Genomic DNA, 27,165 nt, shown 5'->3' on the forward strand with positions numbered 1-27,165 from the left:
CATGTGCTTATCTTTGTAACAAATAATCATGGTCCTCGGCCCGTTGCTACATGTTGTGTGTGCTATTTGACCATTAGACCTTTTGGTGTGTTGTGACCATCCAGCCTGACTTCCACCTGAATGACCTTGCTCTCATCGGTCAGAGGTCAAGGCCCCGTTTGACATGTTTATGAAGACAGCCAGGGGTCAAGGGCTGTGTTTGTCTGTCTGGTGACAAGAAAGGAAACAAGGGATAGGATTCCGGTAATAAATGAAAGACGAGACGTGAGTTGAAAGGAGGGGTTATCTGGTTCTCTGCAGAACGTATTGATCCGTTTGTGTTTTCGTGGGGTGAATGGGTTTGTTGGCCACAGTCCCTGCAGAAGTGCTGAGGTAGTGGCTGCACCACACTGTAGAAGGGTTGCTGCAAACGTTGTATTTAATTTATTGGTCATAATATATCTGGAGTAAGGTTTTGCTGCCTGCTGTTGCCTAGTGACTAGTAAAAACAAAATGAGCTTTTGAGTCACACATACTGGGAGCTTTGGTATAAGAAAGCAGCAACTTGCTCACAGTGTATGCTGATGCTGCCCTCTAGTGGCGTTTCTGGAGTACTGCGTTAAAAATGTTGGCTTGGAAACAGGAAACACAAAATAATAATTAAAGAAAATTTCTACAAATCATTTTATTTCAGGAATTACACAGTTTTGGATGTGAAATATTAAAAAGTATTTTCTGTTCTGGTAATCACTGTTAGGAAAGGCTTGCTTAACGCTGGAAAATAAATCTAATACTCTACAAACGTCTTTGAGCACTTTATCCCAGCTAGGGCATATACTCAAACAAAAACAGGTTGCAGTCAGTGTACAGTCATTGCCTTAACTTTGCATATTTCAAAAACTCTGAAAGGGACACAGAAATGTCCCTTTCAGAGCTGTTGAAGCTATTTCGGCGCTCCGGAGATCATTTGAGGTCCAACAGGCTTTCCTAGATTAACATACGCATGAAATTTTCTCCAGATGCTGTACATAAAGAAGCGAATCTACACAACTCTATGCTAAGACCTTTTAAAGGATTTTAACCTGCGTTGGCACTATATGTCCTCGACATGACTGCGTAACCATCAAATCATGACCCATCGATCCATCCGTGGTTCTTCAGTTTGTCCAATTCAGGGTCACAGCTGGGCTGGAGTCTGTCCCAGAGAGGCGGGGTGCACCCTGGACAGGTTGCCAGTCTGTCACAGAGAAACAGATAACCGTTTGCACTCACATTCACACCTACGGCCACTTTAGAATCACCAATTAACCGAACCCCGTGCATGTCTTTGGAGTGTGAGAGGAAGCCAGAGTACTCGGAGAGAACCAACATCATGACCTTTAGAGAGGATTACACTTTGCACTAAATAAACAGGAATGACAAAAAAGAAGTTCACAAAGGGAAACAGTCAAGTACACATCCAAAACTGCAAATACATTTTATGTATCTATACACGTGCATCTCCTTAGGATCACAGATGATGAGGATATGTTTCACTTAAGGGGTTAAATTCTTGGAAACACAACTGTTATAAACTGTTATAAACAACATTTGTACAGAGAAAAAACACAAGAAGGATGAATTTTTCTTGGCTATTTCTTTGTGTGCATTTGTCATGTTAACAACAGGGTTGTGCAACAATATATGTAGACATTGCAACACGCATGCCATTTCCAAGCCACTCAAATCTTGTTTTCTCTCACACAAACACACACACACACACACACAGTCACATGCCTGGTAATGCTATTTCAGTGCTGTTTTGTATGTTAATAAGGCGATGGTTTTCACGCATTAACACATTCTTTTCGGATATATGGCATCTCAGATAAACTCACGTCGAACATATTCTCAGAAATCTTATAAATAAAAATGGGCTTAATAACACACAAAGTAACTCATCAATAACCTGAGGCGAGTATGTTGAACTATGTTAAGAAGGAATGCGTCGTATTTACAACAGAGTGATTAGCATACGTCTGTGTCTGCAATTTTATGGCGGTATAAATGGCAAGCATCTGTAACCAGTGGTAAGTCCTAGCTTTTACATTAGTAGGGTTTAACTAAGGTGTGAACGTATATCATATTGTGTTGCTATATCTTTGAAACACTGGTAGGGAATGGAAATAAAAACAACGAAAAGAAAAAGGCACACAAGATTCAATAGCACCTGACTGACACACACAGCCCTTTCAAAATTAACACCAGTTTACCAGTTCAGGGGGCATGTCAGTGCAGTGGTAAACTGGGTGCCACACTTAACATGTTGTGATTGTGTGTTTCTGCATGGAGCAAACGGCCGCTTGGTCTCTGTGGTTTGGTTTCAGTCTCTGGCCGTGATCCTATCCTACATGCCAGGCAGGGCAATAGCACCATCCTTTAGAAAACGGGAAATAAAGCCAAGTCGATGACGTCAACGCACGCCTTATTGCTCTTCATGGTAAAACGGAGGCCTTTGGTATTGCTGCTTATGTCCTCTTCATGCAAACCTGACAGCGGCTTATGTGTGTTCGGAGGCTGCCGGCTTTTAGCGTTGCTGGGACGGGTTTCCTGGAAGGAGGGAGAGTGAAAAAATATTATACGCTTATGATGTAAACTTGAAGGAAATGTGATGATAACTTAACAATATCAGGCTGATAAGCTTGTCTCACTGCCCACTACCAACACACAAAATCACTAGAACCTTTGCTTGAGTGTTGTCAGAAGTCTGTTGCAGTGATAAGCAGATCCAAAAATACTGTTGCACGTTTTACAATAAACTGGAGCAAGGTCATGAATTTAAAGGTCAGCAAAAAACAGCATTTTTCAAAGTTGTTGAGTAATTAAAAAATTTTTTAAAAGTCAAGAAATTCAGTGCCTGCGTGTCAGAGTTCTGCCTTACGTAAACATTTCATTGTCTTCAATGGTAGCGAGCCAGAAGCTGTAGGAGTTGGCGTAATAGTTGCAGGTTCCTCGACCGTGACACTCGATGAATGGAGCACTGCGGAATTCCTCCAGACAGGAACCGGGAGAAGCCAAAGCCTGGCCCGAACCCTCAGCACCAGCACTGGTGTGCTACACAAACACGACAACATGCAGTGCAAATTAATGACTGGTCTTTTACATCTATAAGGCAATAACTAACAGAGTTTTGCTGGCTTTTGTTATTTACAAAAACAAGCAAAGTCTTGTATCAGCTGATCTCATTGCCATCCCACATCAGCTGATAAGATGTGTTTGTCATACCTCATATAGAGCACGCTACTTAAGCATCTTTCCACAGATGCTGTTGGGTTTGAAAGCTGCTTTGCAACCCCCCTTCGCCTCAGCTCTTTTAGGTTCACACTATTTCTCACTTAAGTAATTCTGTTAACTTTCAGGGGTTTAGTATTACATGTATGTGCAGAACACAGGCATATTGCTAAATATAAATTATTTCTTCTTCTTTTGGTCGCTCCATTTAGGGATCAGCACAGTGAACAATCTGCCTCCATCTCACTCTTTCCTCTCGGCATGTCCTCATTCACTACATTCATGAATTTTCTCTGTGGTTTCCTCTTTTCCTGTCTGGCAGCTCCATCTTTAACATACTTTGTCCAAAAACTGCCCTATTCCTCCTCTGCACATGCCTCAGCCTTACCTCTCTTTGTCCCCAAGCTGCTCACCCTGAACTGTCGTCCTGATATATGTCTGAGTAGGTTCTCAGTCATCCAGGTCATGGTACTGCAGTCTTAGGAGCTTGACGAGAGGTTTTAGAACTGAAGAAGCCTCTTGGATGAGAGTCGCCTTTTTGTCAAACTCTGATAACATCATTTCTAATCATTCTAATCACTCCCAATTAACATCTTAGCATCCTAAGCTAGCAACCCCCCCCCTTTTCAGTGCCACCATCTGCAAACCTTCCCTTTCGCTCTTTCTGCTATCCTTCTGTCACAAATCACCCCCTGACACTCATCTCCACCTGCTCCACCCTGCCAAATATAAATTACTACAAATGGAAAAACAATCCACTTTTGATTGAAGGAGTACTGACTGCAATGAATAATACTGCAGTTTATAATGGAGTGTACTGAGCCAACACCCAGGGAACGCAGCTTGATCTCATTCTCTGTAGTCAGCAAATATAGACAGCACAGAAAACAGAAGTGCTTCCCTTGGGTGACTGTGATCTGCTTCACAGCCGCTAACTGATTCAACACTTGTGCAGATATCAGCCCTCTTTGTCACAGTGCAGCAATTACAACCTTGCACTACTCATAATTACATTTCTAAAATGCTCATGGTGACTGAATTTAAGAGTCATTATTATATAGCCATGACTTATTCATCCATGGTGGACAAATATATTTGAGAGACCAGAGCTGTCTTACCATAACAAAGGAGTAGCCGATCCACAGAGAGTCCCAGCCTCCAGGGCACGGTGGGATCATAATGGTCTGACTGTGAACTGCTATCACCATGGCTGGAGCTTCACATACAGCGCACCTGTGCACAAATTCATATGAGAACAGCTCAGATTGACACACAAGCATCAAACACATGTGAAACAGCAGTGTGTAAAGAAATCGTCACTTACCTACTGATGAAGGGTTTAATGTTTTCACCAGTGATAGGTGCCATGTTCATGGGCATGGACGCAGGTGAGGTGAGCCAGTAGGAGTAATCATTACGGGAGGCAAAGTTACACACATTGTTGATATTACAGAAGAGGAAGGGCATGGGGCTGAACTTTTTTAGACAGCTGCCTGCCGTACCTAAAACGCAAAGCCAAGAGAATATCGAATGAACGCACAAATCTAAGCTTGTTCTTTATTTTAGTATTTGTCCTCTTTTCCGTTATGTCCCTGCTTTATATTGAGGCCTTCCTTCTATTCATATTGTCTCACCTAAGTCTTGCCCATGAGAGCGCTCATTGCCCTGGACGTAGAGCAAGGAGTAGCCATCATATATGAGAGAGGTTCCATCGGGACACAATGGGATGTCCACCGATTGGCTGTGACGTGTTACAAGGAAACCGTGATCCATGGACGAGGGGCCGGGTGGACCAGCTGGGCCTGGCACACCATTAGGTCCAGGGGGGCCAGGGTGGCCTCTAGGTCCTAAAGATATAGAGAAATCAGTAGAACAAAAAAAATGGCAGCAGAGCAAAGAGCACCAACACCGTGCATTAATCACGTGGACTGTCTCACCTTGTGGCCCTGGAAAGCCAGGCTCTCCTTTGACCCCGTTCTGACCATTATATCCAGGGAAACCTTCTTCGCCTTTTGGCCCTGGAAAACCTGTCACACCTGAGAAAAATGAATGAAAAATGGTAGCGTTATTAAAATGGGTGTGGGTGAAAGGCGAGCAGGAGCAAGCTGTTGTGTGACAGAGGGTTAAATGGGGTATATTTCTTCATAACCATCACCTCTATCTCCTTTCTGTCCTGGGAGCCCAGATGGCCCCTGAGGTCCCGGTAAACCTTGATTTCCTGGGAAGCCAATGTCTCCTTTTATGAACATTTGAGGGCCGGGAGGACCAGGAGGGCCTTCGTTACCTAAAATAGGACATAAATATTTAATTCAAAGACATTTAATACATTAACATTTAATAACATCAATATTACCACAGCTAAGTTTGTTTCATTCTTGTGTTACCTTTTTCGCCTGGGAATCCTCTGTCTCCAGCTTCTCCTCTATATCCAAGGTCTCCAGCTTCACCCTTTTGTCCTAGGGTTGGTAAATGTTTGTTTTACCATAATTATTTGTGTAAAAATACATGTATTTTTGCACATTTCTTTCCATAATTGCTTGAACAGATGCACATGACACACAAATATATCACTCTGAATACACTCACCTGGGAAGCCAGTTACACCCTGTAATCCTACCTCTCCCTTCGGTCCATCAAGACCTGGAAGCCCAGGTGCTCCCTGTAATCAAAAACATAAATATTGTTGCCATTGTAATTTTAATGGCTCCCTCTCCTATGAAGGAGCATTATCTAATGTTTAAAGCAAGAGGAAAGCTCAAATTGAAAACAGCCTTATGGCATACCGGCAGTCCAGGTAATCCAGAATCCCCCTTTATTCCCGACTCTCCCTGGAAACCCTGGAGACCCTGATCTCCTTTCTCTCCCTTCTGTCCATCTCTGCCCGGAAAACCAGCAGGTCCTGGTTGTCCTGGGATTCCTGTTTGATAAAGACAAAGAAAGTTTTTTTTTTTAATCTATTAACTACAGTATTTGGAATAAATAACCATGTTTATGCACTTTTTATGCCCTGACTTCCCCGGAGTTGCCCCTGATGCATCCATCAGAGTGGAAGTGTGTGAGCATTACATAAAAGTGCTTAGGTATAGAAAATGTGTGTGCGACTAGGTGAATGAGATTTGTAGCAGAAAGTGCTTTGACTGCTTAAACTGAGTATAAAGTATAAGTAGTCCTTTTTACCATCACCATGAAGCAAAAAATGACCCGTATCTCGTCTATCTCACAGTACCTGCTTCTCCAGGTTGTCCTGTTCCTCCCCTATCTCCTTTAGGTCCTTCTAGAGAGAAACCCGAGGGACCCTGTTCTCCTGGCTGTCCTTGAGGTCCCTGTGGGCCGGGAAATCCCTTATCACCTTTCACACCAGGGACACCTGGAATACCTGGGTTGCCAGGAAAGCCAGGACTGCCTTTGTCTCCTGCAGTGAGGAAAAAAAACATATGAAACTTTGCTGTCCTATGAATTGAATCAATATAAACATCAGTGTTGTAGAGGCCCCCACCTTTGCTGCCAAGCTCGCCAGGCGGACCAGGAAAACCTATTCCAGCCATACCTGCAGAAAAGGGGTAGATACAGGATATATTTTAATACATTGAAGTTACTGCTGCAAACAACATTTGTTTCGGTAAAATTTACTTCCAAACAGAAATAATCTCATCATAGTTCACTGGTCACTGCTTCCTCTAATTGTGTTTGCTTGTTAAAGCATGTGCTCTTAAAAAAATTACTTCAATCGTTATAGGACGAGAGCTTTTTTCTTTTTCTTTGATACAATAATATACATTTAAAATATACATAGAATGGGAAAATTTGCAGTTTCAAATTAAAAGGGAAACACACATATATATATATATATATATATATATATATATATAGACTGAATGGTCACCTGACAGACAGCTGGGGTTGATTATGTCTGCAAGGCCTGATCCATAACATCATCACTGGACTTCTTCACTGAGTGTGTGCTGTTGGTGCCTTTTGGAGCATTTTTATTGGACTATCTAATTTTATGACTTGTTGTGTGGCACAGACCATCCATCAAATTTCTGCCTCAGATTTTTTTTAGTGAGATTCCTTTAGCATGAATTTTGTGTCTTGCTAACGTTGTCTCAGCAACCTTTCATCCAAATAAGGTCAGTTTGGTGCCTAATAACAACATGGCCATGGCCACAGTGCTAATGCTGATACTTCAAAATATGTAGTCCAAAGGATACGTCTGTTTTTACAGCGTCTATGATTTTTTGTTTGTTTGTTTTTTGAGTATTTGGGGGGTTTTTTGCTTTTGATGTTGAAAAAAAAATGATTGAAGGCTCTTTTCCTACAGTGGAGTAAAAAACTCTCTCACTGGATGGTTGGCACTCTTCTTTTAACTTCTTACAGACTAACCTGGCTGTCCTCTCTCTCCTGTGGACCCTGGGATTCCATCACGTCCAGAATCTCCCTTATCTCCCTTTGGACCAGAAGGCCCCTGCAGGCCAGTTTCGCCTGGAAAACAACAAGTATACATACTACAGGTTTCTGTGTGTCAAACTGGAAGAGTCACAATTTTCACTCGCTGATTTCCAACAACACTAATTTGCCTGGGACACGTATATCATTTAGCTGTCAGTGCTCATCAGAAAAACCACAAAAGCTTATCTTTAAACTCAGAATTTAGCCAGTTTCTTAATATAACTGATGTGAAAAAAGGTCAAGCAAGGTTACCACGCTTTGAGAGTTTTGAGAAGTGGCACACTCACCTAACTGATCCAAAAATCACAACTCAGGGATTTTTGATTTTTGATTTTTTACCTCAAATGTGTCCCACACGATTGCCTTAAACCATGAATAAATTAGTGTAATGTAAATATGTGGACACAGTTGCTTGATAAACAAGCTTCTTACTTACCAGGCCGGCCATCTTGACCAGGCTCTCCTACAAACCCAGGAAGTCCAGGGGTACCCTTGTCCCCTGGTCTACCTGGCTGACCTGCACAACACACAGATCACAATACACCTTAAAACACAACATGTATGACTACTGTACCTTGATTTGACCAGGTAAGCAAAACTAAATTGACAACCCAGACTGAAATCTGACCTTGATACCCAGAGCTTCCTTGGTCTCCTTTGGGTCCTGGCAGTCCTGGCTTGCCAGGCATGCCCTCTTGGCCTTTCTGACCCTTATCTCCAGCTGGTCCTTGGAATCCTGGCTCACCAGTCTGACCCTGTACAAATAAAGCAGGTAACCGGAATTCTAATTAAAGAAATGGAAGGGCTCATTAATATTAAGGAACTACTCTGAATAATTATGAAAAATTTAATGGCAGCTACTGCCATGTTTTCCTTTCCACCTCTGCTGAGTGTCAGTTAACAGCCTTGTAATCATGACCTGTTAATAACATCAGACCTGCACTGGACACGAGAAACAGAGTGTGTTGATCATTTCATCTTCACACTTTTGACAAATACCGTTTGTATTTAATTATTTGATTTACTTAAATTTTAAGTTTGCTCACTTCCAAAGAAATAAACAGTGTTTCATTTTTATAGCAGCTTTTATGGAGAGAGACAGAATATTAATCAAAAATCCTGAAAAACACATAAAAGTTTTAAATTGATTTGCGTGTCATTGAGCGAAGTACCAGATACATTACAAACCACCCGCTCCCACAGATTGGCTGTACCCATGTGTCACACAAATTACAATCAATCAGTCAATCAATTACAGATACTCCTGCTCTCAGCTGCGTATAAACCACAACTGTTCACAGAATCAGTTTGTCCCCTTCCAGCCTCTCCACCAGACCAGAGAGGTGAGCTTTGGACTTGTCCCTGGCAAAGGATATCAAGGACAAGATTTGTAAACCTGATCAATAGAAGGTGACAACTATTCTGAAATGGAAAAAATATGAAATGACCAACGGTCACCATCGGTCTGCAGCTCCATGCAACATCTCGCCTTATGGGATGACGATGATCAAGAGAAAGGCTGTGGATCAGCCCAAACTTTATGGGAAGAGTTTGTTAATGATCTTAAGGCAGTTGGGACCACAGTCCCCAAGAACATCATTGGTATACCATGCCGTAATGGGTTAAAATCTTGCACATAAGAAGGCACATGTACAAGACCTGTCTCAAGTTTGCCGTTGAACATCTTAGTGATTCAGAGAGGGCTTGGGAGAAAGCGCTGTGGTTAGATGTAAGCTTGCCCCACTGTGTTTGGAGGAGGACAAATCTGAGCATGACCCAAAGAACACCATCCCCACAGTCAAGCATGGAGGTAGAAACATTATGCCGTGGGCAGGGCCATGTATCATAAAAACCTTGGCCGAGAACCTCCTTTCCTCAGCCAGAACACTGAAGATGCCAGCAAGGAAACAAAGGAGTGGCTAAAGAAGAAGCTGTTGATATTCTGCTTCTCTCAGTTAAAATGAAACTACCATAAAAAAATTAGAGTCTGTTCATATTTTTGTAAGTCAGCAAACTTTAAATTCAGCAGCAGGCCATCAAGGTGGAATCATTTTGTAGTACTGAAATTATAGGAATATTATAGGAATAGAAGCCCTCACTATAAATCACAGCGGTATTTGTTAAACTGGAAATGATTTTTATTGAATGACACTTGCTACAAAAGCCCATCATAGGTCTTCTCAACTTATGTAATAATTGTTAATATGTATTGTACTGTGGGGTTGATGCTGACTCAAATTTCTGCCTGTATCCATAGAATCAGTGTTGTAACAATCAACAGTTTTTAAATAGTGGAATACCTTTTGTCCTGGAAATCCTGGGATGCCAATACCTGGCTCACCAGGTAATCCTGTTTCTCCCTTTTCTCCATCCGTGCCTCTGAATCCAGGATGTCCAGGTGTACCTAAATCTCCTTTGACACCCTTTGGACCAGATGCACCTGCAAAAGCAGACGATGTGTGCATTAACAATCGATGAATTTAATGTGCATAGCTGTTGCTCATCACAGTGAAATGTAAGTCAAGGTTTTCCCCTGCCTGAAACGGTCTTGTTACGATTTAATGTTGTCAGTGTTTTGTTTTGTGTTATGTTCAAGGATTTGTTCTCGTTTCCTGTTTCATTGTGAAGGTCTGCGTCTCATGTGAGTGTGTTCAGTTTTACCTCTGTCTCGTCTTGTTGATTATTCCCAGCTGTGTTCCCCACCTGTGTGCAATCTCCCTGTGTTTCCCTGTGTGTATTTAAGTCGCGTCCTCTGTCTTTGTAGTTTTGGGCTGGTCCGTCTGTGTATCCACTATGTTCCACTCGGGTGTCTGGTGTTAGTATCTTAGCCGGGTCGTAACAGAACTGGGGGCTCGTCCGGGATCCGTCTGTCTCCGCTGGAGGGTCCAAGGGACCGCTCCAGCATTCAGTCTCCGCTGGAGGGTCCGAAGGACCGCTTCAGCCTTCATTCGTCTCCGCTGGAGGGGTCCAAGGGGCCTGTCCAGCCAACATTCGTCTTCGCTGGAGGGTCCGAGGGGCCTGTCCAGCATTCGTCCGTCTTCGCTGGAGGGTCCGAGGGACCGCTTCAGCCTTCCGTTTCCGCTGGAGGGGTCCAAGGGGCCTGTCCAGCCAACATTCGTCTTCGCTGGAGGGTCCGAGGGGCCTGTCCAGCATTCGTCCGTCTTCGCTGGAGGGTCCGAGGGACCGCTCCAGCCTTCATTCATCTTCGCTGGAGGGTCCGAGGGACCGCTTCAGCCTTCCGTCTCCGCTGGAGGGTCCGAGGGGCCTGTTCAGCCTTCGTCTGTCTTCGCTGGAGGGTCCGAGGGACCGCTTCAGCATTCCGTCTTCGCTGGAGGGTCCGAGGGACCGCTTCAGCATTCCGTCTTCGCTGGAGGGTCCGAGGGACCGCTTCAGCATTCCGTCTTCGCTGGAGGGTCCGAGGGACCGCTTCAGCCTTCAGTCTCCGCTGGAGGGTCCAAGGGGCCTGTCCAGCCATCATTCGTCTTCGCTGGAGGGTCCGGAGGACCGCTTCAGCATTCTGTTTCAGCTGGAGGGTCCGAGGGGCCTGTCCAGCCTTCATTCGTCTCCGCTGGAGGGGTCCGAGGGGCCTGTCCAGCCAACATTCGTCTTTGCTGGAGGGTCCGAGGGGCCTGTCCAGCCTTCGTCCGTCTTCGCTGGAGGGTCCGGAGGACCGCTTCAGCATTTCGTCTGCCTGCAGAATAGCGGCCAGTGCCTTGTGCGCTGGTCCTCCAGGACTACAGCATTCATGGCTCTCTAGGTCATGAATCAAACATTGTTCATTTGGGGTTAAATGTTTGATTTTTGGGTGGGGGGAAATGTTACGATTTAATGTTGTCAGTGTTTTGTTTTGTGTTATGTTCAAGGATTTGTTCTCGTTTCCTGTTTCATTGTGAAGGTCTGCGTCTCATGTGAGTGTGTTCAGTTTTACCTCTGTCTCGTCTTGTTGATTATTCCCAGCTGTGTTCCCCACCTGTGTGCAATCTCCCTGTGTTTCCCTGTGTGTATTTAAGTCGCGTCCTCTGTCTTTGTAGTTTGCCTGGCCCGTCTGTGTATCCACCATGTCTCATCCGTGTGTTTTCCCTGCTGCCCAACCGTCATCTGTTTTCTGCTGGCTGTTATTTGTGTTCAGGTTTGTGTTTCTGTTCAGGGTCAGTAGTTTAGTTTTCCCAGTATAGTTTAGTTCTCCGTTCACCATTTTGTCCATCTCTTTTGTTGTGTTTGCCTTAGTGGCACCAGCCATTTTTTTAGCCAACCTGGTTGTCCAGTTTAAGATAAAGCCTCTTCTCATCCCACAATCCGGTATTCATCTTCTTTTATGTTGCGGCTATGAGCCGGGTCGTAACAGTCTTAATACAGGTGCTCGCACTTGTGTTTTTATAGGACTTAAATTGTAATGACTGTAACACATTTATTACAGGCTTGTACCCATACATTCATTCTCACAGATTGTGTGTTATCCGTGTGCCTCTACCTGGTACTCCCATCTCCCCTGTGCCACCCTTCGGTCCAGGTGGTCCCATACCGCCAGGCTCTCCAGGTTCGCCAGAGTCTCCTTTGTCACCTGAAAAATATCAATAACATTACAATTACACTTGCTTAAAAATTTGCACATATAAAGATAATGCAATAGCACAGTTTAAATTGAAGTTCTGGTCAGATAACTCACCAGGTTTTCCAGGTAATCCAGGCTCTCCATCTTTCCCTGGCATTCCAGGATCTCCTGGCAATCCAGGTATGCCCCTCTCTCCACTGGTCCCTGGGGTACCTAAAAGTAAAAAAATATTCCTTAAACTATAGGCAAATATACAGATTCAAAAATGGGTTTGTTTGTAAATAAATAAATGTAAAAAATTCTAAAAAGACGCATATGTTGTTTTATACCTATGTCTCCTTTGTCTCCCTTCACTCCCTTCATGTGCTCCATGTCAACATCACTCATGTTCCCAGGAGGTCCCTGAACACCCGGCTCTCCTCTGTCACCTTTTAGTCCAGGCTCTCCAATATCACCTCTTGGTCCAGTAAGACCAGGATCACCTGAGCGGAATGGAAGGAAAAAGACGTTTCTATTGAGGTGACTGTTGTTGTGGTTTGGCACTATATCTACACAAAACACTGAATTTAAATTAACTGCTACTGATGAATAAACCACAAATAGCCTAATTTGTGAGACATGGAATAGAAAAAACATGAGTTTTTATATTTGGCATTCCTCACCTCTCGGACCAGGAGATCCAGGTGTACCGGGAGGCCCAGGATATCCCGGTATTCCAGGTGTTCCCATTAACCCCATTTCACCTTTAGTACCTAGAAGATTAAATGGGTGAAAATGCTTTAAATAAGCTTGTGTCACATCAGGAAAACACACTACATCGTAATCAGATTTTAAAATGACATAAATGCAATGTGATGCGACGGATGTAGCTTCAACTTTTCCATCAGAAACCCTTTTCTCATTAGTTTCTCATTAGTTTATTAATTCCAAGCTCTGTGGTTATTTTCTTTAGTTTGGAGAAACTGGCAGTAAAGCTCACCATTTCTGTGGATATAATCCAAACTAAAAACAAACTGTAAACTGTAAATTATTGTTCATTAAAAAATATATTTTTTACTTTTTTCACAAACTGACCCTTTAAATAAAAAGTATAATGAGCAAAAAACATACCGTCATACAAATGTCCAAACAAAACTGTTTGTCTTACCTTGGTTTCCAATGAGTCCATCCCTGCCTGGTAAACCTGGAGGCCCTGGCAGTCCTTTAGTTCCTTGTACTCCTGGAAACCCAGGGACTCCTTTCTCTCCCTGAGGCCCTGGCATGTCTAGACCAGGAGGACCTGGGTAGCCCTTTTCCCCCTTTACACCTTCCCTACCTGGACAGGACACGCACATAAACACATGTGCAAACACACGGGAACACATAATATAATTTAACTGATTTCTACAGCACTAATCACATTAATTTGCTTTGCTTCTCTTCTGAGTTTCAGCTTTCTATTATAGTGTCAAAATAAAGCAGGGTGCACAGGACCTTGAAACTGCACATACAGCCATGATTGTTTTATTATCTTGCCCTATGGATTTCTCTGTGACATGGTACAGATTATCTTGCAAGAAAAATAATATTTTTTCTGATGAGTTGTAGCTCACCATAAGGACCAGGCTCTCCAGGAGGCCCCTGTAGTCCAGGAGGTCCAGGCAATCCTTTTCCTGGAGGACCGGGTTTGCCAACCAGTCCAGGAAGTCCAGGAGGTCCCAGATCACCTATTTTTAAAAAGAAAAAAATAGTCTTGGTACCAAAGATGGAACTTTACAGCATCAATTAATTGCAAAATAGCTTCAGAGCAAATTTGTAATAATCCTGCCGTACCTTTGAGACCCTGAGGTCCAGGTGGGCCTGTATGTCCTTCTCGTCCAGGAACACCAGGTAATCCGATGTTGCCCTTCTCTCCCTGGAAGCCAGGAATTCCTTGGTGGCCTTGTGAACCTTTGGGACCCGGAAGTCCCCGTCCAGGTTCACCCTGTAAGTTATACAAAATAAGCACTGACACTGATTCACCTGGGAGTTAAATCTCTAACGTTATTATCGCTCTATATCTACTGATACTTTGCTTTTGTTGTATCATGGTAAATGTAAATCTACAAGTATAATTAGATTTATAAATGGTGACAAATACAAACCTTTGGTCCACGTGGACCAGGAGATCCTGGCCCGCCATCCTTTCCTGATCTTCCTGGTTCTCCTGGTAATCCGGGGGCTCCTGGAATTCCGCTGCTTCCTACAAACATGAAAAAAAATATTTCTCTAAGTTCTGTATCGCTTATATGGTAAACGGCCTGTATTTATATAGCGCTTTACTAGTCCCTAAGGACCCCAAAGCGCTTTACATATCCAGTCATTCACCCATTCACACACTGGTGATGGCAAGCTACATTGTAGCCACAGCCACCCTGGGGCGCACTGACAGAGGCGAGGCTGCCGGACACTGGCGCCACCGGGCCCTCTGACCACCACCAGTAGGCAGCGGGTGAAGTGTCTTGCCCAAGGACACAACGTCCGAGACTGTCCAAGCCGGGGCTCGAACCGGCAACCTTCCGATTACAAGATGAACTCCCAACTCTTGAGCCACGATCGCCCCATCGCTTACCTCATCTACATACCCCGTATACATTTTGCTCCATGATACTTAGAAAGGAAGGTTATAGTCAATATTATGAAATAACTCACCTTTAGGGCCAGTTGGGCCTGGAAATCCAATCCCAGGAGGTCCTTGTTCACCCTTTTCTCCTGGAAAACCTGGCAACCCATCGTCTCCTGGAAGGCCATTGTCACCTGCAGCCAACAACATGTTGTATAGTAAACTAAACAAACTATTTTTACATATACATGAATTTTTTAGATCATATTTTGCCCTTCCATGGTATTAATTAACACAAAAATATAAACAAATACAGAAAACATGTTTTTAATTGGAGTTAAATGAAATCATGTCGACTATGTTGCTCACCTTTAGGTCCCTCTCTGCCTGGTTCTCCTCGTGGTCCGGGTGCGCCCTGAGGACCAGGAGTGCTCACACCTATCCCTGGCTCACCTTTCTCACCTGGTGGACACAAGGTATGTTATCAATCACTGTGCAAGTGCAGTATCACAAGCCTGGGTTTCAGAGTTCATGCTTACCAGGTCGCCCAGGATATCCAGGAACTCCTGGATTCCCCTGACTGCCCTTATCTCCAGTCTGTCCTGGTCGACCAAAGCCTGGCAGACCAGGGGGACCCCTCTCTCCTGGAGGGCCAATAGGACCAGGATCACCATCTGGTCCACGTTCACCCTTGATGCCCTCTCTGGCCTGAGGAGAAGATTGGTGAAAATGTTTGTCACTTTTCTTTTAGAAAAGCCGACAAGTTAAAGCGAATAAACACTTCACTGAGAGCGCAGCAATCACACAAACAAATTTCAGATTGTTAAATCGTGTGAAATAGATCATTATGTAAATGCAGAATTTGTGCAACAGTAATGTTCAGCGTTCAGTCTCCAGTGTCATTGCTTTACGCATGAAACGTTTAGGTTGTTCTTAGTCGTGTTTATTTTATTAATCAATTTTGCCTCTTTGTTTGCTTTACTTACAATGTTTGCTTGATACCTTAAATGCATATTTTATTCACAACAGAACATAAAGTAGATATCAACTGCTAAAATTGAGAAAATGCACCATTTTATTATACCAAAATATTGGCTCATTTTGAATTTGACAGCAGCGAAACATCTCAAAAAATTAGGAAAGGGGTAAAAAAGGCAGGAAAAGTAAGTGGTACAAAAAGGAAACAGCTGTACGATGATTTTGCAACTAATCAATTTGAATGACAACAGGTCAGCAACATGACCCGGGATAAAAAGGACACGTTAGAGAGAGAGCGAGAGAGTCATGGACATGTCCTCTGGCGTGTTATCCGATCGAAGACTTTATCTCGACTGGTTTTGAGTTGCATTGGTGCCTATAAAATTGGGAAACTAAACATCTGGAAAGGGCACCATCAGTGCTAAAAGGTTGTAGAGCAACACATGCTCCCCTCAAGAAGCCCTTGCATATTTCAGCAAGAAAATGCTAAACCACATCTATTAAAGCAGCATGGCTTCTTAGTAGAAGAGTCCAGGTCCTGAACTGATCTCCCTGCAGTCCAGACCTTTCATCAACTGAAAACATCTGGAGTACAATGTGACGAAAAGTACAACAAAAATGACCCAGAACTCTCGAGCAGCTGCAATCCCATATGAGACAATAATGGAACAAAAGTCCCAAAAGTGCATCAGCTGGTCTCCTCAGAGACACAAAGGTAAACGTGCCCCTGCCCCACTGTCTTTGAGACATGTTGCTTCCATCAAACTAAAAATTAGGTAAAATTTTTCTTCAAATTGTATGCACTTTATGAGATTTGCACTGCATTCTATTTTTCCTTATATTTTAAATAGCATCTTAGCTTTTTCAGAATTAGGTTTCTATTCCAAGCCCTGTCGTCCATTCAATCCAGAGACCATAGTAAAATGTTGCACAGCAATTTTACACTGCTGGCACTTACAGGTTCTCCTTTAAGGCCAGGAAATCCTGGTGGACCATCTCTTCCTGGTATTCCATCCTGCCCCGGCTGTCCAGGTAATCCATTACGACCAGGCAGACCCTTGTCCCCCTTCAGACCAGGAGCCACGAAAATGTCCCCTGGTTCACCAACAGCACCAGGAGCCCCTCTTAATCCGGGATTTCCTTGAGCACCCTGCACACAGGTAAAAAAAAACACTGCTGTTCATGATCTGTTTTTTCTCAGTGAAACTGTGAAAGAAAAATCAGCCTGATTCTGTCATTGGTGTCTCAAATAATATTCTGCTCACAGGTCGTCCAGGTTGTCCAGGTTGTCCAGAAATACCCTTTTGTCCTTTACCGCCTACTGCACCAGGAGGTCCTGACAGGTGAAAATGGACATTGTACATCTTTAATTTATTAAATACTCATTTGAATGGGTAAAACACAGAAAAAAGGAATGGTGAAATCAATGCCACAACTGTAAAGAGTTGAGGGAAAAAACTAAATAAATGAGAAAACAAAATAAATGTTCAAAAATATAGTTAGGGTCAGATGTTTATGGACAATCCTGCAGCTGCATAAAGCTTTACTGCAGCTGCTTTCAGTTACTGGTTGCTTGTGAATCGCTTCGCTTTCAGTTTCATATTCTGAAGAATATCTCACTTCTTTACTTTGAGAAACTGCTGGGTGACTTTCACCGTATACTTTGGGTCATTTACCGTTTGTACTTTTTGCAGCATTTAACATTTATCTAAGCAGAGGATATAGCCTTCAGAAGCATCCAGCTACTCTATCAGCAGTCGCATCATCAGTAAACGTTAGTGACCCGGTTCAGCTGGCAGTCAGAACATTGCCTCCACCGTGCTTCATGAGCCATTCGTCTCTTTCTCCATACTGTGGTTGTAAATCCTGTGTTTACATTTATGAACGCGTTTTCTTGATTACAGACTTTGACAGTGATACTCTTGCTTTCGTCAGAGTGCTCTTGTCTTGGCCAGATGTCATGTGATCATCAACTTTAGTTAAAGGAAATCAGAGTGGGCAAACCTTTCAGTTTATAGCACATACAATATTTAATTTTAAAATTTCAACCTCATTATTGGTGGTTCCCATTTATTTGACCTGAATGAAACAATACTGTAACAACACCTCTAATAAAGCATCTAAGGTAAATGTGCATGCGTGTTGGTGCTGTTGAATTTGCTTTTCCCAACTCTTTACTCATTCTCCTTCACGTTTCTCCTCAAGTCCAAGGAAAAGGGATTAGGAAAAGACAAAGTCTTCATTTGTTGTGTTTTTATCTGCTTTTTGTTTTTTTTGTTTTGTTTATTTCCTTAGTTTATTTATTCCTGAACCTTCAGTTCCTGGTTATAGTTGTTTTTTCATTTATTGATTCAGTTTATCCTGTTTCCCTTCTGTTCCCTGTATCTTTAGCCTCGGTCACTGTGTTTGGTGTTTCTTGTTTTGTCACTTCCTACTGTAGTTATCGGTCCCTTTTGCCTTGCTTTAAGTTTTACTTTCCCTTTTCTCTTCTTCTGAGTCCAGCTATGTCTTGTTTTCCTCACCTAGCTCCAATTCCCTTGATTACCCTTCTGTGTGTATATAACGTGTCTGTCTTCCCCTTACTCTTTGCTTCTGTTTTTCTTCCTAGTGTGTTCCCTTGTTACTCCTGCTGCTTCTGGCTTTTTACATTTCCAAACGAGTCTGCAAACTCTCCAGACTCTCTGACAAAGACTCCTTATGGTAGTCCGGAGCCACAGATTTTGGTGATTGGACATGACCCTTTTTAAAAATATATTTCAAATTTGAATGTGACTACACTTAACTCACCTGTGTCTCCTTTAGGACCTGGGGGACCAGGTAATCCAGGTGTGCTCGTGCCTTCACACTGAACACAGGTATCCCCTTTGTCACCTGAAACAGTTTTGCAGAAACAACAATTTAAAAAATTATGGTTTACAGTGATGCGTTTTTCAGCAATCCCTTGGAAACAGACACATTTATATTTATTCCAAACAGATATGTCACCAGTAACAGCTGCTGTCCTTACCTTTCTGTCCCACTTCCCCTTGTAGCCCTGGAGGTCCAGGTGGGCCACGATTCCCCTTCTGAATGTTACATTCACCAGGGTTGACTTGTGAAAACACAGACAAAGGCACACACACGCACATTAGATTGTTAAAACACTGGCAGATACAGATTGTATTGAAGTTTCCCTTATTGTCATTTAATAAAATAATTGCATCATTTAAAGATCAGACATACTTGGTGGTCCGGGTGGTCCAGGAGGACCAGGGTTCCCCGGTTGTCCTGGAGGTCCGACAAGAGGCTCTCCTTCCACACCTCTGTCTCCCTTTTCGCCCACCTCTCCTTTCTCACCCTTCTCTCCACGAGGCCCTTCAATGTGTTCGCCTGAAATACAAAACAGGAAAGTCATCAGGTGTCTTATTCAGATTAGTGTGTTCATAACTGAGATGTGAAGGCTTCATGTTTTGCTGTTTAAAAAAGATTATGAGTTTATTTATACCTGGTAGACCTGGCTCTCCCCGAGGACCAAGAAAACCTATAGATTAAGAAGAAAGCATGAGGAAAGGGAAAAAGCGGAGTGATCACAGATTCACAGTGGAGTTCATGAGTGTGCTTTTGTGTATTTGATAACATATTTTGTCATGCTTTTACCTTTCTCTCCTTTTGAACCTGCGGAACCAGGAGCGCCGGGAGGGCCAACACCCTGCATAATTAATAAAATTGCATAATGTGAGGATTTAAAAAAGGATTTTAATATTTAAGTTTCATGTCACTTATATCTATGTAGGTGAACCCACATCTATGCTAATCCTTTTTATGCTTCAAAGACAAACTAACAGTTGTAGCCAGTCATGTGGCCTTGTCAAGTTAAGACACTGGAGAAGCATCATCACTGCTTATTGAAGGTTTTAAATGACAGTTTGTATATGTTTGACCCTCCATATGGACTTCTGACTCTGTGTGGATTAGAGAAAAATCAAAATTAATTCAAACTTGTCCACACAGATCTTATCTTCTAAAATCTTTAAAGGTATACGCTGTACAGTCGTTCCACATAATTCCAAATAATAGTTTGTAGAAGTCATCATAAGACAAAAATCACCATAAACATCTAACCACACCAGCAAAAGATCCGTCATCGTCTCTCTAAATTGTACCTCCTTATATGGTGATCTAAGTACTAATACAAAAGCTCTTCTTCACTCTTAAAATCACAAATTTTCCAATGACAACAAGTAGACCTTGGTCTACCTCCAGAGACTACACGAGGGTGGCAGATTATTTCCAGAAGAGCTGAGCTCTGCTGCCAAACAGACAAAATATTACACATAAAATGAACACTAGTGGATGTGAGACATTACATGACCATAACAGTGTTGTTCTGTGGGGTAAGAGCTTTAAGGTTTATTTTTTAAGTATATATTAATTAAATAAAGTACAATTGCGCTTTATCATATTCACAGCCGTCATACACTTGAACTTGAGTGACATCCCATTTTTAATCCATAAACTTTAATGTGATATCAGTCCACCTTTTGCATCTTCTGGGAAGACTTTCCAGAAGGTTTAAGAGTGTTTATGGGAGTTTTTGACCATTCTTCCAAAAGTGCATTTGTGAGCTCAGACACGGATGTTGAACAAGAAGGCCTGGGTCACAGTCTCTGCTCTAATTCATTCCAAAAGTGTTCTTTTGGGTTGAGGTCAGGACTCTGTGTAGGCCAGTCAAGTTCTCCCACACCAGATTCACTCATCTATGTCTACATAGGCCTTGCTTTGTGCACTGGTGCACAGTCATGTCCCAACATGACATGAACAAGGAGCCATCCCCAGACTGTTCCCACAAAGCTGGGAGTGTGAAATTATCTTAAAACCAGTGAGTTGGACATTCTTACATAGCACTTTTCTACACGACATGTCTCATTTCTCACCTAAGCACATTTTTCTGCATCTAAGTACTTTTTATCTGCCATTCACACTCTGTTTCCTGCCCAAGGATACTTTGGCATGGAGACTGGAGCAGCCAGGGATCAAGCCACCAACCTTCCGATTTGTAGATGACCTGCTCTACTTCCTCAACAATAACCACCCAAAACAAGAAAGGACTGTTCCATTTCAATAATCTTACTTAAAGAGTAAAAAGGGGAAAGAGAAGATTCACTTACCCCACCAGGTGGTCCCCTTTCTCCTTTTTCACCCTAAAATGAACCAAAACAGTCAGTCGGTTCATAATTCCTTTTTTAGCATAAATTCATTTTCAGACTAAAGCACTGACTATAATATCCAATTAGCTGGAATAGTTACCTGTAAACCAGGGTATCCTGGGGCTCCAGGAACGCCTTTTTCTCCCTGTGTGAGAATATCTTGTACTTTAGCAATTATATGTTATGTAATAAAAGATAACAGCATTTAGATTGGTTATTGCTGTAAATCATTGTTACCTGTAGCCCATTGTCTCCATCCTTGCCAGGTTTACCCTTAATTACAGAAAAACATATTTTATTGTTTCTTTTTTTTCGTAAGGACAAATTAGTTTAGGTATTACGCAATTACACCATCCAACAGTAATGACACACACAGACAAATTGCCACTTACCGGTGGTCCATCTGGGCCGATATCGCCTTTGATGCCGTGCAGATGTGGGATGCAGGAGCCCTGAAACGGAATCAAGTGTGTCAAAAGCAATGTAACAGATATCAGATAGCTTGCATATATAATAGCAAGTTTTACACTTTAGTCTTTGAAGTAAAAATACTAACCTTGTCGCCTTTCTCCCCTGCTTCTCCTTTGAACCCCTTAGGGAATTAAAACAGAGGAATATTCAGAATAGACAAAACAGAATCTATGTAATCTTTGTTTTTTCATTTCAAGCAATGATTTGTTTAATCAAGAACAGAGCGATATCTGTTGAGTGGCTGAGTACCGGTTGCCCACGAAAAACTGTTTGTGATCCTTTCTGCTCGAATGATGTGGGTCCAGGAGGGCCGGGTGGGCCTTGAAGTCCTTTGTCACCCTGCAGGGGAGATAAAAATAAGGGCCACAGTCAAATACTTACGAATATAAATGTAAATAAAAACACAGAACAGCCAATCAAAACAAATTAAAACTTGTAATTTCAGTTAGTAATTGACTATGGAGGAGCTGCTCAGCCACGAAGCCATGAAGCTCCGGGCACAAAGTTTTTTTTGCTAATGTGTCTGTTCAGTTCAGGTATATTCATATAGTGCCAACTCACAACAGCTGTCACCTGCAGGACTTAACTGCAGGACTTTTAGAGATCTTTTAGAACAGCCTGCAAATAATTAATTATAATAGTCCAGCCTTGAAGTAATAAATGCATGAACTAGTTGTTCAGCATCACTCTCAGACAGGATCCTTCTAATTTTAAAGATACTGTGCAGATGTAGTATTGGAGGTTTTTGAAGCATTTGCAGTGCAGTTATTGGACATTTAATGTGACTCACTGTGTAGTGTAGTCTACCAAGTCTAAGAGTACCTATGAAGCTGAAATTCAAGTTTTTCTTGCTAACATTGGGTGTATTTTATGCTCTCGTCTAAATGTGCCATTTCTGACTCCATATGTAGTATACAGTTATAACACAGAAAGAAACATCTGTAACATGATGTGAGTGGGGCAACAAGAACCCTAAAAAAATAAGGTTAATAAAAAGACATGGTAAATGGTACAGCAATAACTTCAGCGTGCTATGTAACAGTTTATCATTAACAACAGTTGTAATGAGATATTTGTTATATCTTGTATATTTGCTAATGCTGACCCGGGTTTGCCTCTTAATTTAGTGCAGCAAGCACGAGACAGTTGCATGAAAAAGCCAAACAGAACGCTTTCTGCTAAAGGTCAAATTCCTCTATTTATGCTATTTTAACATTTAACTTCTTTGCTTCTTATTTATTTGAAACATAAATCTTACCTTTTCTCCTTTCTCACCCTCAAAGGCCAGCTTATCTCCCTATAAGGAGATCAAACAGTTATGCTCTCATGCAGTTTCTCGAGTCAGAAACCTTTATTGTACAGTTTATCAGTCTTGACAGTGTACTGATCAGTAATCTCACCATCGGTCCAGGAGGGCCGGGAGGGCCAGGATCACCCTGTAAAACAGTTATTAAGTTAGTCAAAGAAAAATTGTAGTAACACATTCAGTAACTGCATTTAATTGAAAATCTAGAAGGACTGTTTTCTTAAAGGTGCTTTTTGTATAATTAGGAACACAGATGTGCTTCTAATATTTCTTAGAAAGTTAAGTCTTTGAATGGCTTTTTTAAGATGAGCATCACTGCACAGGTTGCTTACTCTGGGTCCTTCATAGCCAGGAGGTCCTGGAGGCCCAGTAGGTCCGGAGATGCCAGTTTGTCCCTGGGAATGAATATTGCGGGAAGAACATTCATTGTATTACTTCAGGCTGTTACTACTTTTTTCAGCATATATAAACACATGACTGCATGTTCACAAACACATGCACTACGCACAGGTCGGCCAGGTGTGCCGGGATATCCTTTCTCTCCTTTCATGGGAACAATTCCTATCAAACCACCGGGGTCACCCTGCAGGAGACAAAATAATTTCAAACAGTTGAAAGAATATGTCTTATTGAAAAACTGGAAAAACTTGTTTTGTTTGACACATTTACTCATAAGCAAAAACATGAAAAATACATTTTAGCTTACCTTCATTCCAGGAAGTCCCGGCATTCCCTGAGAAAAGAATGAAAAAGAAATAAATCATCTAGTAATTGTATTTTCTCACAGGGATACTATTTGCATTTAGAAACATTACTTTTGCTGCCTTGTAGATAATTTGTAACTGGAAATTAATGCTTAGATCATTTCTATTCCAGTTAAGGTCACGGGGGCAGGATTCTGAGCCCAAACGGCCACCTCTTCCAACTCATCCGGAGGGACACCAAGTCATTCCCAAGCCAGTCAAGATATATAACATCTCCTGGGTCTGCCCCAGAATACCTCAACTAGTGACTATCCAAGAACCACCTCAACTGGCTTCCACTGGTTTGCTTGAAAAGAGCAAACCAGTGTTTCGATCAAAATAAATCTGTTTTTTCCTAGAAAAATTTCTAGTTTTTCACTATCGATGGAGGCCGATCGTCAGTGCTTACAGGTGTTCCTTGAGGACCAGGGAAACCTGGAGTTCCATCTCTTCCTCTTTCTCCCTGAAACACAAACACAACAAAGCCAGAAGGCACAAGTAGGGTGAAAATAATGTGACAAATACACAAGTGTGTGACAAATATATAAGTATATAAATGGCTTACTTTTGTCCCGTTGCATCCTGGGATACCTGGCGCACCAGGTGGACCGTCATGTCCATTGATGCCCTATGAATGGAGGTGCAGAAACAGACAGTTTGAGACAGTTTGTTTGGCAGCATTCAGGGTGTGAAACAGGAAGCAGATCTACACAACTTACTGGAAGTCCTGGGTTGCCTGGGAAACCTGGCAGACCAGGAGGTCCCTGCAAAGTCACAAACACGAGATAGGTTTACCCTCTAGTGACAAGACAACATCTGCAACACGTTCAAAATGTTGGGATGACAACATTAGAGGATGCAACTTATACTTGACACCATATACTTCATACAGTTTTAACGGTTAGTTACTCACTCTGACTCCTTTCAATCCAGGAGCCCCGGACTCACCCAGATCTCCCTAAGAGACAAAAAAACCCCAAAAACATCACAGTTAAATTAATTTTTTTTTAAATGGACTTAAAATGTTTTATGGAATACAAATCTAGTGTTTTTTCTTTCAAATAGGCGATTTATTAGTTAAGCCGAGCCACATTAGGGTTACTTAACGCTAATAAAGGCATTTACATCAGGTACTAAGCAATCAGCTTATATTAAGACAGATAACAATAATTGGATGGCATATTTAGGATTTTAAGCTTTTCTTTCCCTACATGATTCTGGACTTCATATATTAAGATTTTAACAATACATTTTAAAGATCTTAACTTTTCTCATGCAAAATATAAACATTTTCACACTTCATTTAAAACAGCAGCTTAAAACTCATCATACAAACCAGATGAAGCCCTAAAGTATCTCAGTAAATGTTTGTACTAACCTTGGGGCCCATTGGCCCTGGAGGCCCCTCAGGTCCCTGCCTCCCTGGGAATCCCATATTACCTTGAAGACCAGGAAACCCAAGCTCACCCTGTCAAGCACACAGTTATTGTAAAACTTTAACAAAAGTGCAAAAAATTAACCTTTATAATAACTAATGCTCAAACTGTTTCAACAATAGATTCCAAGACATTTTGAAAATTGCATGATTTACCAAATAATAAATACTATAGTCAGTTCAAAGTTGAGTAAAACACACATAAATAAACTCCCTTAAATCCTCACTGAAGATGAAATAAACTAACATAGCCAGTGAGAGGGAGCCAGAGAAGGTCCTGGGTTCAAATTCAGCCTGAGGCCTTTCTGTGAAGTTTGTATGTTCTCTCTGGGTAACCCTGGCTTCCTCTCACAGTCCAAAGACATGCAGTGGGCTAAAATAATGATCGAGTCTAACCCAACTGTAAGTGTGAATATGAGCATGGAAGGCTGTCTGTCTCTACAAGGGAGTTATTACATTACTGTTACATTACTGACAGAAAGAGTATTCAGTGTCTGGATACACGGTTGTAGTAAAACTATTTTTACGTGTATGATATTTTGAAAAGAAACACAGCCAAAGTAATCACACTCAAGCGCTTGTGTATATTTAAACCAGTTATTTCAAATGGGAGAGCTTAGTTAATATTATTTAAATAGTAAGAAAGTATATTTTTATTAATATATTTTGCTTTTATATTTAGTAGTTTTATAAGCAGGTTTCAACATGTTCTCTTTGGCAGTGCTTAAATGGACACAGAAATATTACACTATCTGCCACTAGATGGCAGCATTGTTTCATCAGGAAGAGAGAGCCTTCCCAGTGGAGAGAGAAGTGAGCAGTGTAGAACAAATAAAAAGGCCTCAACCCTCAAACTATTGTTTTAGCGTTGATTTTCATTCTCTGACCACAGTGAGGAGAAACACTGCATGCTAAACAATGAGGGTTACCACAGCAACTCATCAGGAAGTGATATCACTGGAAATAAGGCACCCATGAGACTTTGGGAAGACTGTTTGAGGCCTTTCAGCAACTTTCAAAACACAGAGGTGCTTTGAATCAACAGTGATTGGCCAGACTCCACAGAACACAACAATCAGTACATCTGCTGCCGTCGAGCCAGCTGAATGTTTGGCTACTGTTGATGTTAGCGTGAGCCTTAAAAGGCCAGACTGTTGCGCTAAGAGGATTGATAACATTGCAGTCCTCTGATAAAACCGAGCCAGCAGTTTACATGTACGCTCACGCAGCACAAGCTGCACTGAAAAGAAAACAAAGTCTAGGCTACCTGTAGACATTATTTTATTAATAATTATTTTGTTTTTAAATGCTTTAAGGTGCTGAAATGGATCACATAATTCAATTGAATAAGAGGCCAAAAGATATTTTTATTCTCTTTTCCTTTCTTGTGGAGAAAGAGGGCGTGTGTCGGGATTAATGTTAGCATGCAAGTAAGGTATCTATTTATAGATCACAGACACAAATAATGTTAAATTTGGATATTTGGATTTGGCTCCAAGTGAAATACCTGCTAGTAAGCTGACTTTGTTGTTTACTTTGGTCATTCACAGTGGTAACATTGGCAGCAATGCTCCGTGTAGAGTTTGCATGTGCTCCCTGTGCCTTTATGCGTTTTTCCAGATGCTTCATCCCACAATCCAAAAACGTGCATGTTAGGTTGCTCGCTGATTGATTGGTGGTCTAAACATTAGTTTAAATGGTTTTGTGTCTCTACGTGGTAGCCCTGTGATGGCCAGCCAGTTCGTCCAGGGTGTGTTCTGCCTTTCACCCTACGTCAGCAGGGATAAGCTCCAGTGTCCCTGCAACCCTTATTTGGATAAGTTGATTCTTGAGTCAATGGAGGGAAATTTTAATGTCAGTTTGCTATTTATATTTGAGGATTTCCTTACTAGTTAATTAAGTTGAGAGAAAATTAAGTCTAAGAAGCTCTATTGAGAGGAAAAACTACACTCACTGGCCACTTTATTAGTTACACCTTGCTTGTACTGGGTTGGGCCATTTTATGCCTTCAGAGATGCCTTAATTCTTCATGGTATGCATTCAACAGGCTGCTGGAAACATTCCTCAGAGATTTTGGTCCATATTGACGCAACAACATCACACAGTTGCTGCAGATGTGATTGTGAATCTCGCATTGCACCACATCCCAAAGGTGCAATATCAGATTTAGACCTGGTTACTGTGGAGGCCATTTGAGTGTCAAGAACTCATTTTC

At 42.0% G+C, this 27,165-nt stretch overlaps 1 protein-coding gene across 1 annotated transcript in view; it reads right to left on the reverse strand.

Annotated features, from left to right (window-relative positions):
• Positions 1-645: 645 nt before the first annotated feature.
• col4a1 (collagen, type IV, alpha 1) overlaps positions 646-27,165 on the reverse strand; it is a 48,726-nt gene continuing 22,206 nt past the window's right edge. The window contains exons 3-52 of the mRNA XM_031734558.2: positions 24,894-24,983; positions 24,429-24,473; positions 24,235-24,279; positions 24,081-24,143; positions 23,925-23,978; positions 23,479-23,505; positions 23,281-23,355; positions 23,105-23,167; positions 22,867-22,902; positions 22,725-22,763; positions 21,716-21,805; positions 21,552-21,587; positions 21,388-21,447; positions 21,233-21,268; positions 21,096-21,140; positions 20,957-20,989; positions 19,446-19,497; positions 19,294-19,329; positions 19,032-19,178; positions 18,817-18,900; positions 18,597-18,680; positions 17,075-17,145; positions 16,768-16,959; positions 15,371-15,539; positions 15,201-15,293; positions 14,921-15,025; positions 14,374-14,471; positions 14,063-14,213; positions 13,843-13,956; positions 13,398-13,565; positions 12,913-13,002; positions 12,580-12,732; positions 12,365-12,463; positions 12,170-12,259; positions 9,999-10,138; positions 8,327-8,453; positions 8,135-8,215; positions 7,633-7,731; positions 6,746-6,796; positions 6,476-6,661; positions 6,033-6,166; positions 5,836-5,908; positions 5,634-5,705; positions 5,405-5,533; positions 5,187-5,285; positions 4,884-5,096; positions 4,574-4,751; positions 4,368-4,482; positions 2,900-3,072; positions 646-2,568 (exon numbers count right to left, since the gene is read on the reverse strand). Of these exons, the coding sequence (XP_031590418.2) occupies positions 2,487-2,568; positions 2,900-3,072; positions 4,368-4,482; positions 4,574-4,751; positions 4,884-5,096; positions 5,187-5,285; positions 5,405-5,533; positions 5,634-5,705; positions 5,836-5,908; positions 6,033-6,166; positions 6,476-6,661; positions 6,746-6,796; positions 7,633-7,731; positions 8,135-8,215; positions 8,327-8,453; positions 9,999-10,138; positions 12,170-12,259; positions 12,365-12,463; positions 12,580-12,732; positions 12,913-13,002; positions 13,398-13,565; positions 13,843-13,956; positions 14,063-14,213; positions 14,374-14,471; positions 14,921-15,025; positions 15,201-15,293; positions 15,371-15,539; positions 16,768-16,959; positions 17,075-17,145; positions 18,597-18,680; positions 18,817-18,900; positions 19,032-19,178; positions 19,294-19,329; positions 19,446-19,497; positions 20,957-20,989; positions 21,096-21,140; positions 21,233-21,268; positions 21,388-21,447; positions 21,552-21,587; positions 21,716-21,805; positions 22,725-22,763; positions 22,867-22,902; positions 23,105-23,167; positions 23,281-23,355; positions 23,479-23,505; positions 23,925-23,978; positions 24,081-24,143; positions 24,235-24,279; positions 24,429-24,473; positions 24,894-24,983 (4,785 nt within the window). The 3' untranslated portion in view covers positions 646-2,486. The remainder of the gene's footprint in view (positions 2,569-2,899; positions 3,073-4,367; positions 4,483-4,573; positions 4,752-4,883; positions 5,097-5,186; positions 5,286-5,404; positions 5,534-5,633; positions 5,706-5,835; positions 5,909-6,032; positions 6,167-6,475; positions 6,662-6,745; positions 6,797-7,632; positions 7,732-8,134; positions 8,216-8,326; positions 8,454-9,998; positions 10,139-12,169; positions 12,260-12,364; positions 12,464-12,579; positions 12,733-12,912; positions 13,003-13,397; positions 13,566-13,842; positions 13,957-14,062; positions 14,214-14,373; positions 14,472-14,920; positions 15,026-15,200; positions 15,294-15,370; positions 15,540-16,767; positions 16,960-17,074; positions 17,146-18,596; positions 18,681-18,816; positions 18,901-19,031; positions 19,179-19,293; positions 19,330-19,445; positions 19,498-20,956; positions 20,990-21,095; positions 21,141-21,232; positions 21,269-21,387; positions 21,448-21,551; positions 21,588-21,715; positions 21,806-22,724; positions 22,764-22,866; positions 22,903-23,104; positions 23,168-23,280; positions 23,356-23,478; positions 23,506-23,924; positions 23,979-24,080; positions 24,144-24,234; positions 24,280-24,428; positions 24,474-24,893; positions 24,984-27,165) is intronic.

This window comes from Oreochromis aureus, linkage group 16 (genome assembly GCF_013358895.1).
Source record: "Oreochromis aureus strain Israel breed Guangdong linkage group 16, ZZ_aureus, whole genome shotgun sequence".
Lineage (NCBI taxonomy): Eukaryota > Metazoa > Chordata > Actinopteri > Cichliformes > Cichlidae > Oreochromis > Oreochromis aureus.